Below are 10,084 nucleotides of genomic sequence, written 5' to 3'. Positions count from 1 at the left end.
AGATACCAAAACCGGGATGCTTTGCAATGACAACATATTTTTCATTTATACAGATTCAAAAATATTGACAATTTCAAGAGACACAGATCATCTCTTTTTATCCCAGGCATACTTTTCTAGTACACAAGTTAAATATAGTTAGAAAACTTTTATTATCATGAACCCCATATACTTATTTCTAAAATTTTACAAACCATATTAGTCTTTTATCTTGTAGGCTATAATTCTGAGGAATTCTAAATATTCTGTAAAAGGATTTCTGTGCTGTGATCTGCTGTCACTTCCTCTATACCTCTGAAACTTGTCAGCCTCCTCTGATTTCATACTATTCTTATTATTTTGTTTCATGATTTTACTTTATGACAAGGCACGCGAGAATACTCCCAACTTAGCTGAGGTTACGTCCTTGAGAGTATGGGATGGTACTTTCAAGACTTCCTCAGAGGAATACAGAAATGATTTTGTCATTCAAGATATGGGTGAAGCATTACGCCTGCAGCCCCTCAACTGTGTAACACACAGAGACTCAGATTGAAAGAAAGTGGATCAGTCTTGTTGGTATTTTGTCAAACATCTTTGTGTGTTTCATGACTCTCACCTTTTCCCTAGAAAGTTGCTGTGCCAGGTGGGCAAGTTCTTTGCCACTGAGTAAATTATCAGTCCAAGAATAATTTTTTTTTTAGCAAACACTACTCAGATAGTTGTGTATCAGCTTAAAAACAAAAAAGAGTGCCTTTAATATACACAAATTAATTTCAAAAGGTTGATAAATCTGTTTCTGAAGCTAAAGCCTAGATTATGGACTTTCGGGAGATTATCATAAAAAATCAGAGTGATCTGTGTTTAAAAATAATTTCTAAGAAATAAATTGTCTTGTATGCCAAAAATGAAAGAAGAAATGAAAAATTTATGAAATGTACTTTATCAGCATAAGAACGCCTATTCAATATTTCTTAGAGAATGCAAACCAAGGGTTACAGAGATGGACTGGTACTTATATCATAGAGAACCTCCATCATGATCATCAGGTTTTCAATACTCAAGAAGAAACCAATATGTCTCCTGTTATGTGTGTGTCATTTTGGCCATGTACAAGTAGGAGAGAGCTCTCCTGTTCTGAAAACTAGACATTCCATTAATAGTTAGAGTGCCAGGAGGTAAGGCACCTACTTATGTTTCACCTCTGGAATATATCGTGCTCAGAAAGAAAGTAAAGAAGAGGAGCAATGGGGGAAAGGAAGAGGGGAGGAAGGATGAAGGAAGGGAGGGAGAAGAAAACAACTACTAAGAATTGATCAGATACAGACAGGACAGAGTAAGGAAAAACTTTTTTATTTTTTATTAACTTGAGTATTTCTTATATACATTTCAAGTGTTATTCCCTTTCCCGGTATCCGGGCAAACATCCCCCTCCCCCCTCCCCTTCCTTATGGGTGTTCCCCTCCCATCCCTCCCCCCATTGCCGCCCTCCCCCCACCAGTCTAGTTCACTGGGGGTTCAGTCTTAGCAGGACCCAGGGCTTCCCCTTCCACTGGTGCTCTTACTAGGATATTCATTGCTACCTATGAGGTCAGAGTCCAGGGTCAGTCCATGTATAGTCTTTAGGTAGTGGCTTAGTCCCTGGAAGCTCTGGTTGCTTCGCATTGTTGTACATATGGAGTCTCAAGCCCCTTCAAGCTCTTCCAGTTCTTTCTCTGATTCCTTCAACGGGGGTCCTATTCTCAGTTCAGTGGTTTGCTGCTGGCATTCGCCTCTGTATTTGCTGTATTCTGGCTGTGTCTCTCAGGAGCGATCTACATCCGGCTCCTGTCGTCCTGCACTTCTTTGCTTCATCCATCTTGTCTAATTGGATGGCTATATATGTATGGGCCACATGTGGGGCAGACTCTGAATGGGTGTTCCTTCAGTCTCTGTTTTAATCTTTGCCTCTCTCTTCCCTGCCAAGGGTATTCTTGTTCCCCTTTTAAAGAAGGAGTGAAGCATTTACATTTTGATCATCCGTCTTGAGTTTCATTTGCTCTAGGCATCTAGGGTAATTCAAGCATTTGGGCTAATAGCCGCTTATCAATGAGTGCATACCATGTGTGTCTTTCTGTGATTGGGTTAGCTCACTCAGGATGATATTTTCCAGTTCCAACCATTTGCCTACGAATTTCATAAAGTCGTTGTTTTTGATAGCTGAGTAATATTCCATTGTGTAGATGTACCACATTTTCTGTATCCATTCCTCTGTTGAAGGGCATCTGGGTTCTTTCCAGCTTCTGGCTATTATAAATAAGGCTGCAATGAACATAGTGGAGCACGTGTCTTTTTTATATGTTGGGGCATCTTTTGGGTATATGCCCAAGAGAGGTATAGCTGGATCCTCAGGCAGTTCAATGTCCAATTTTCTGAGGATTCTCCAGACTGATTTCCAGAATGGTTGTACCAGTTTGCAATCCCACCAACAATGGAGGAGTGTTCCTCTTCCTCCACATCCTCGCCAGCATCTGTTGTCCCCTGAGTTTTTGATCTTAGCCATTCTCACTGGTGTGAGGTGAAATCTCAGGGTTGTTTTGATTTGCATTTCCCTTATGACTAAAGATGTTGAACATTTCTTTAGGTGTTTCTCAGCCATTCGGCATTCCTCAGCTGTGAATTCTTTGTTTAGCTCTGAACCCCATTTTTTAATAGGGTTATTTGTTTCCCTGCGGTCTAACTTCTTGAGTTCTCTGTATATTTTGGATATAAGGCCTCTATCTGTTGTAGGATTGGTAAAGATCTTTTCCCAATCTGTTGGTTGCCGTTTTGTCCTAACCACCGTGTCCTTTGCCTTACAGAAGCTTTGTAGTTTTATGAGATCCCTTTGTCGATTCTTGATCTTAGAGCGTAAGCCATTGGTGTTTTGTTTAGGAAATTTAGGAAAAAACTTTTTAAAGTTACGATAACATTTTATCTGTCTATCTGTCTGTCTATTATTTATTTGTTTTATGTGTGTGTGCGTTTGTGTGTGTGACAGAGAGAGAGAGAGAGAGAGAGAGAGAGAGAGAGAGAGAGAGATACACCACGGTAGAAAATCTTGATCTTATTGATAGTACAGAGCATGTTCCTTTACCAAAACTCAAATAACCAATTCTGAAACAATAGCTTTAATTACAGTTCATTAGAACAGAACATCTGACTCTGAAATACATATGCACCTCTACCTTTTGTTAATATCTACTTCTCATTTGAAAAATATAAATTCCATGAATCAAATATTTTATCCTTGTTACTCAACTTTAAAACTATTAGCCACAAATGGGACACCAATAGCATATGCCCCTCTCCCAAGCCTAGGGCCTGAAAGGACCACAGGTGGTCAATGACTATAGGGAACACTTTTCTTGACTTGATGAGACAGCTGTACATATGAACTCATCAAAACTGTGGCAGCATTCACAAGAACTGTGCAAAGGTAAGCCAAACAAAGACCTAGAATTGAATAGAAAGGGGAGCTGGGTATAATACGCCACATCTAGCTGAGAGGAGCTTTTAGCAATTGATAACTAAAGGTGGGGGATTGTGATGTATCCTTGTAGGTTAACCACACTCCAGTAGATTGCTTTCTGCCCCATGATACCCAGAAACAAAAAAGAAACTAAACAGTCTAAAAACAAAATGCTAACTTTGTAAGATATCAGGGATATGTCATGGAAGAGTTTAAAAAAAGGAGCTGAATATGATAAAAAATATGGTGTATGAAATGCTTAAAAATTAAAAAAATATTTTTAAAAGAAAATATTGGGGGCTGTAGAGATGCTAAGAGTACTAGGTGATCTTTCAGACGTCCTGAGTTCAATCCCTAGCAATAACATGGTGGCTTGCAATCATCTATAATGTGATCTGATGCCCTCTTCTCCCAAGCAGTTGTCCATGCAAATAAAGCACTCATATACATAAAATAAACAATTTTTTAAAAAGAGAAAATGTACATTGTCTCAATTTTGTTCATATATTTTCTTAGAATAACTACATCTATTGCATTTTAAAATACTGAATTATTTTATTATTACATTAATTATAATTATTATTTGCTGTGCTAGGGATATAATCAATGACATTAGACCAGCATTGTAGTGGTCTAACACACATGATTTTTTTGTAAAGACACTTCAGTGCATGGTCTTGTATATCAACTTAAAATATTTCATTCATGTCTGTTTATTTTAGTGTTGTTTATAGTTACCCTATCACCCCCTCTCTGAGTATTTACTTCAGTTTTTGGAATTATATGTGAAGGATAGTATTTTATTTCAGAAGAGGTTTAATTTTCTTTCTGTTTTTAAACTTCAAGGCAAGTTGGACAAGTTATAAAAGTTCATTTAATAGCAAGGACAATATGAATATCAGCGCTGTTTTAAAGTGATTCCTGTGATCGTGCTCTTGTGACACTGAAATCACATGAAAAACAATTGTGGTTTGGGGATGGCACATGGTACTACAATAATTGCTCATCAATTATTAGTGACAAGATAATATTGTCCTTGCCCTGGCATCCCAAATCTAGATCCCATCCCTAATGAACCATTATATAATTATCAAAGTGGTAATGCTTTCAAAAGTTGTAACTCCTACATTGTTTAACTAACTTAGTGAATGGCACCTTTCTTAGGTCTTCACAGACTTTCAGAGGTCAGACATCAAATATTCATGAATATTAATCAGTCAGAGCAGATTATGTTCTAAATGGTTTGTACTCTGGGTAGAGAGGTCAGATTTTCCCTTTTACCTCGAGGTTCATTCTATTAGGACTATAGTGTAAATGTGTATTAATCTTAGAGACAAAGAAATGCAAAATTGAACGTAGAAAAACTTTCATTTTTATTTTCTAGTATGATTTATTAAAAAATGTATTTTTTTTAGTAATTGTACATTAATGAACTCAAAGACAGAGTGGCAAATTTTCACAGATCTGAATTAACATTTTACAAACATCCACCAAATCATTTAAATAGGAAATAAATATATTTACATTTTACATTTTATTTTTTCATTGCATTGTAATATGTATAAAATATATATTTATAATATTTTAGTTTACTTTAAAGGTAAGCTATAATGTAAAGTGACATGATTTAAAGTATTAAGGAGTCAGAACAAAACACAAACAGTGATTTTTAAAGGTATGGATTGAGATAGACCTTTAGTGTATGAGACCATCAATACCAACATAAACAAAATGTTGGGTTAGAGCACAGACACTTACCTTACAAAGTTAAGCACAAGCATGTGCCTGACTGATAAAGCTTCTCCACACTGCTGGTGTGAAACAATAAAATGAAGTGATTGTTCAGATTGAGGTTTCCTCAGAAGTCAAGCTTCACTTAAGTCCAGCATTCAACCCAGACTATACTATGAACAATCTTAGTCACTGTCAATGAGGGCTATGTGGATTCATTAGCTAATATACCAGCGGACAACCACACTGCCTATGTGGAAGTGCCTTCTCTGCTTGCCAGTATTGACTGGACTTCAATTTCTTTTCTTCTTGCTGAATGACAGGTTTATAAGCAAAGGTTTTAAAACAAGAAGTCAGTTAATGCCTGAAATATGAGTAAGAAATTACTGGCACATTCTGCTCTATAAAATAGAATTAGATAGGAAGCATTGGGTATTTGTTATATTTAAATCATCTATTAAGGTAATTTTGGAGTTAACCTATAACAAACTCAAGTCCTCCTGCTTTGATGCACTTTATTTCAGATAATTTTTTTGTTTACCACAGAAAAGACATTCTCATCTTAGCTGTTTTAAACTCCTCTCTCTAACACACTTAACTACATTTTCCTTTAAGCTTGCAGTGTGTACACAATAATAAGCCCTTTAATGATCTACACAGGCACACACACACACACACACACACACACACACACACACACACACACACACACACGTATGTGCATACACATCCAAAAAGGCACTGAAGGGGTTAACACATAATTAAGCATTCTCATGTTTGCTTAATACTCAAACTTGGGATTGTTAGAAAAAAAAATCTATATCTTAACCTAACTTACTGTGAAGTTGAACTCTGTATTTTCATGAATTTCTACAGTTTTCTCATTTAAGTAGCCAAAGTCATAGCATCTCACAGTGCTTAATTACACTATAAAGAAAGCATTAAATACTAACTGGTAAATGTATGAAAACCAGAAAAGTATTTTCCTAATTGGTACCTATTATACTAATCATGTTAAATAGAAATTTCAGCTTGGGTGATATTTTAACCAATATTATAAAAAGTAAGAAAAATAAGGTTGTTCTAGTAGGTTTTAATTCAACCAACACTTTATAGCTCAATACATATATAGCTATATATGCATGTGAAACATTTTCTTTCAGTATAATTAAGCTCAACATTTTGTACTTGTCTCTATACATATATTCATATGTCTACAAACACGCATAGGGTACAAGTTCTATACTCAGATCTAATCTCACAGTTCAGCTGGTTTTTACAACAGGGGCACTGATAGAATAGTTAATATAACAACAACAGCAAAAAAGGGTTTGTATGCTTAAATAGAGCTTTGTAAAATCTACTTTTAGATTTTTTAGGCGATGTTTCACCTGCATGTTTGTATATGCACCTGTGAATCTGGTGCTACTGAGTTTTGAGGAGGGCATTAAAACCCCTGAAATTGCAGTCCCGGATGACTCTGAGTCACTGTGTGGGTTCTGCAATCAAATCCCGGTCCCCTGAAAGAGCAGTAAAGATTCTTAACCACTAAGCCATCTCTTGAGCTCTATGAAGTTGTTTTGAATGATTACAGGAGACTGTATGTTTTAAATTCCAGTGGTCACCCACCCTGGGGGCAGCACCCACCATGTGCAGCAGCAGAACTTGCAAAAAAGATAGCAAGGGTGTCTCTCTCTACTCTTTCTCCTCTATGTTAGACAGGTGGAACTCAGAACTTAGTGAAATTCAGAATTACCATAGCCTTTGTGTTTGGTGGCTCTAGTAAGCAGTACTCCCCAAGTGACTATTGTGGGTATACACTGAAATTCCTTGTTCAAATAGAATATATAAACCTCTATTATCAAATTTCCATGTTCTGTTGGCAAGGCATCTTTAGATCTAACTTAACATTTCCATATCTCATTTTGAGATTTCACTTAATCCAGTGTAAAATAAATTAGTATTTCTAATTATTATGAAAATAGTTCACTATTTGATGACTTTACACTTAGGCGTAAGTGTTCCTTTAAAGAAAAGATTTTGCTTTCCTCTTGAGTCTAATGTGGGATTGTTTCCTATTTAAGGAAGGGATACTGACCTACTTATTAGAAATTGATCATTTTAAGGGGAATCAAACAATATTCAATTGAAATATGTACCGATAAAAGTGGGCTTTATTTGTTTACTTTTGATCAAGCAGCTAGTTGTTTAAAGCAGACACCAACAGAGCCTTAGTAAAGGGCAGAGACTGCCTCGTGCTTTGTATGATGAGCAATCTCCAGTTCTTGGCTATGAGTGCGCACCCCACAATACACCTTTTTGATGTTTTACCTTCCTAGTGCTGAAACAAGCTACCTGCAGCGGCCTACCTCATGGGACACTATTCAATCCCTTTCCATGGAACTTTATAACACGATGCTTGTTTGATGCTTGTTTTCAAATCTCACTTGATTTACACATAAGTAAACTCAAATGAAAATATCACCAGTTTTCATAACCTCTGAGAGTACCTTTCAGGAACTTTTTAGTTAATGACTAAAGAGAAAACTATAACAAAGACTTGTTTCTTACACAGAATTTATTGATTATTTTCTGCAAGAGTTTTGGGACATTTAAATTTATTAATGTTGATTTGTTCATAAACCTCATTAAGCAAAAAAAGAAGAAATGTGTTTAAGTGTAGAATGTTTTTGACATTCATAATTAATACCATTTTCTAATATAAAACATATTAGTAACATTCACCAAAGAAGAAATGTTTCATTTCCTAGGGTGTTTTCACAAGCCAATGTAATTGTCTTTATTAATTCTCCAGAATATTTTACAATAAGATAAACACAGCTGGAGTGCTCATATGGAACCATGGGATGGGAATATAGGAAGTAACTCACACGGATAAGTTAAGGTGCTTCTGTCTTTGAGGTCATTTGTTTTCATTTTGTTGTTCGTTTGTTTGTCTGTTTAATGTGCATGCTACTTGCCTTGCTTTTATTTTTTTAACTTCTTTACACTCATAATACAATGATAGGGCATTGATTCATGATCTGGCCCAATATGCATTTGTCATAGAAAATCATCTAAAATAGAGAAATAGTCATTTAATTGGTATTTTATTTATAGGTAGCTTACAATTTTTATTAATATTTACATACTTTACACCAATCATCCCTTTGTCACCAAACACAGTGACAGCTGTATCCTGATAGAGATCAGGGGGGAAGGAATAATTTTCTCTGCCCTCCCAGGGTCATTTGCAGATGCCTCCTGACCTTTCTGCTGCTGGAATTGCAATCTGACTCCATGATTGACTTGGTGACAGCATGGTCTCTCTAGGGTGGAAGTAGGGAGCGAGTGGCCCTGCCGGCTGTCAGGCAGAGCTCAGCATGTCAAGCCATGTGTTTTGCCTTGCTTGTAGAAGCAGAGCTGGCAGCAGCAGCGGAAGTAGCAGCCTGATTACCTAAAAACAGAGGGTCCAAACAAGCTACTTTGGCAGCAAAAAATGAATGAATACAGTGAAGAACAGCAAACAAATTTGAAAATTCCAACTCCTGAAAGGAAAAGAGAAATAGATCAGGGAAATATTTTTTCATGAAATTGTCAACAAATTGTCATATTTACGTGTAACAAACATCTGGAATCAAGGATATGGAATGTATGAAAATACAATACTATGATAGATGCATTATAATGCCAAGAAGATTGAAAGCTGATTAATAGATTTATTTGCTTAATAAAATGATGTGCAGATTACTTATTATTGCAAAGAGGATAATTCACATGTACTAAACCACTGAAATTAATGACACATTTTCTGTTTGTGGTGAGTGATGAATAACTACAAATGCTTTACATACTGTTCCTGATGTTTACAATTTATACAATCCACATGATTAGAAGAGATGATAATACACCAAAGTGCTGCTGAAGAAAATTGATGAACATTAGTGTTTTCTCTTGGGTTTTACAATAGGAACACAATAGAATTCATCTAGTACCTCAAGAGTTGTCTTTCTCCATTTTATAGTTTACAGCTTAATTTTTGACATTTCTGAAAGTGGTAAAATTTTTACTTCATTATTGTAGTAGCTAAAAATTTTTCCACCAAGGAAATTTTTTTTTAATTCTGTCACAATTATCTAAGACTTATTTTATTTTAATGAATAATTAACTAAAATACAATCATAAATTTATTTTTCCCTTTCTTTCCTCTGTCAAATCACTACTATGTTGTTTCCCAACATCCCTTCCACCCCATTAATATTTCTGTGTGTCTATGTCTCTCTCTTTGTGTTTCTCTGTCTGTGTATATGTTCCGTATTTTCATTTAGGAGAAGAATAATTTTGAATGTCTTTGAAAACAAATATTAAAGCAATATTTCTCAAAAATGTGTCTATTAAGTTGAAGACAGTATTTGTTTTTCAAGCTCTTCAAACTTCTAAACATTTAGGCATTTTATATAAGATTGGTGTTTCTAATTATTCTATCCTCTTGTGCAGTATTTCATAATAATATGATATTGATTAAGACTTTAATTAGTTTTATATCTTTCACACTGAGGTTTTTTTCTGGATTATAGGAATAACAGATATTAAGAAGATATTGCAGAAGACTGATGAATTCACCTTTGGCAATAATTCAACACAACCTCCCTAGTCTTCTATGTCCATGTGGAGATCTTGAAGCCGCAGTCATTTCCATTATGTCCTTGATCACAGCTGTATGAATTGTCAGAAGTATTCTTCTCTCTCTACCCATTTTTCACATTTCTGAGACTTTCATTCCCACACATATATGAGTTGTGTATGCTTTTGCCTTGCAACAGAAATTATCTGTTTCCCCTACTCCCTCTGTGAATCTTACAAAATAAAATCTAATTTAAACAT

At 35.5% G+C, this 10,084-nt stretch overlaps 1 protein-coding gene across 9 annotated transcripts in view; it reads right to left on the bottom strand.

Annotated features, from left to right (window-relative positions):
• Positions 1–4,818: 4,818 nt before the first annotated feature.
• The window catches only part of Sntg1 (syntrophin, gamma 1), an 814,179-nt gene continuing 808,913 nt past the window's right edge, over positions 4,819–10,084 (bottom strand). For all 9 annotated transcript variants that reach the window (XM_063288183.1, XM_063288182.1, XM_063288181.1 and 6 more), the window contains one exon: positions 4,819–8,748. In XM_063288183.1, coding sequence (XP_063144253.1) covers positions 8,587–8,748 — 162 coding nt within the window. In that variant the 3' untranslated portion in view covers positions 4,819–8,586. The remainder of the gene's footprint in view (positions 8,749–10,084) is intronic.

Source organism: Rattus norvegicus, chromosome 5 (genome assembly GCF_036323735.1).
Source record: "Rattus norvegicus strain BN/NHsdMcwi chromosome 5, GRCr8, whole genome shotgun sequence".
In the NCBI taxonomy this organism is placed as follows: Eukaryota; Metazoa; Chordata; class Mammalia; order Rodentia; family Muridae; genus Rattus; species Rattus norvegicus.
This window is presented reverse-complemented; position numbering and strand designations above follow the sequence as displayed.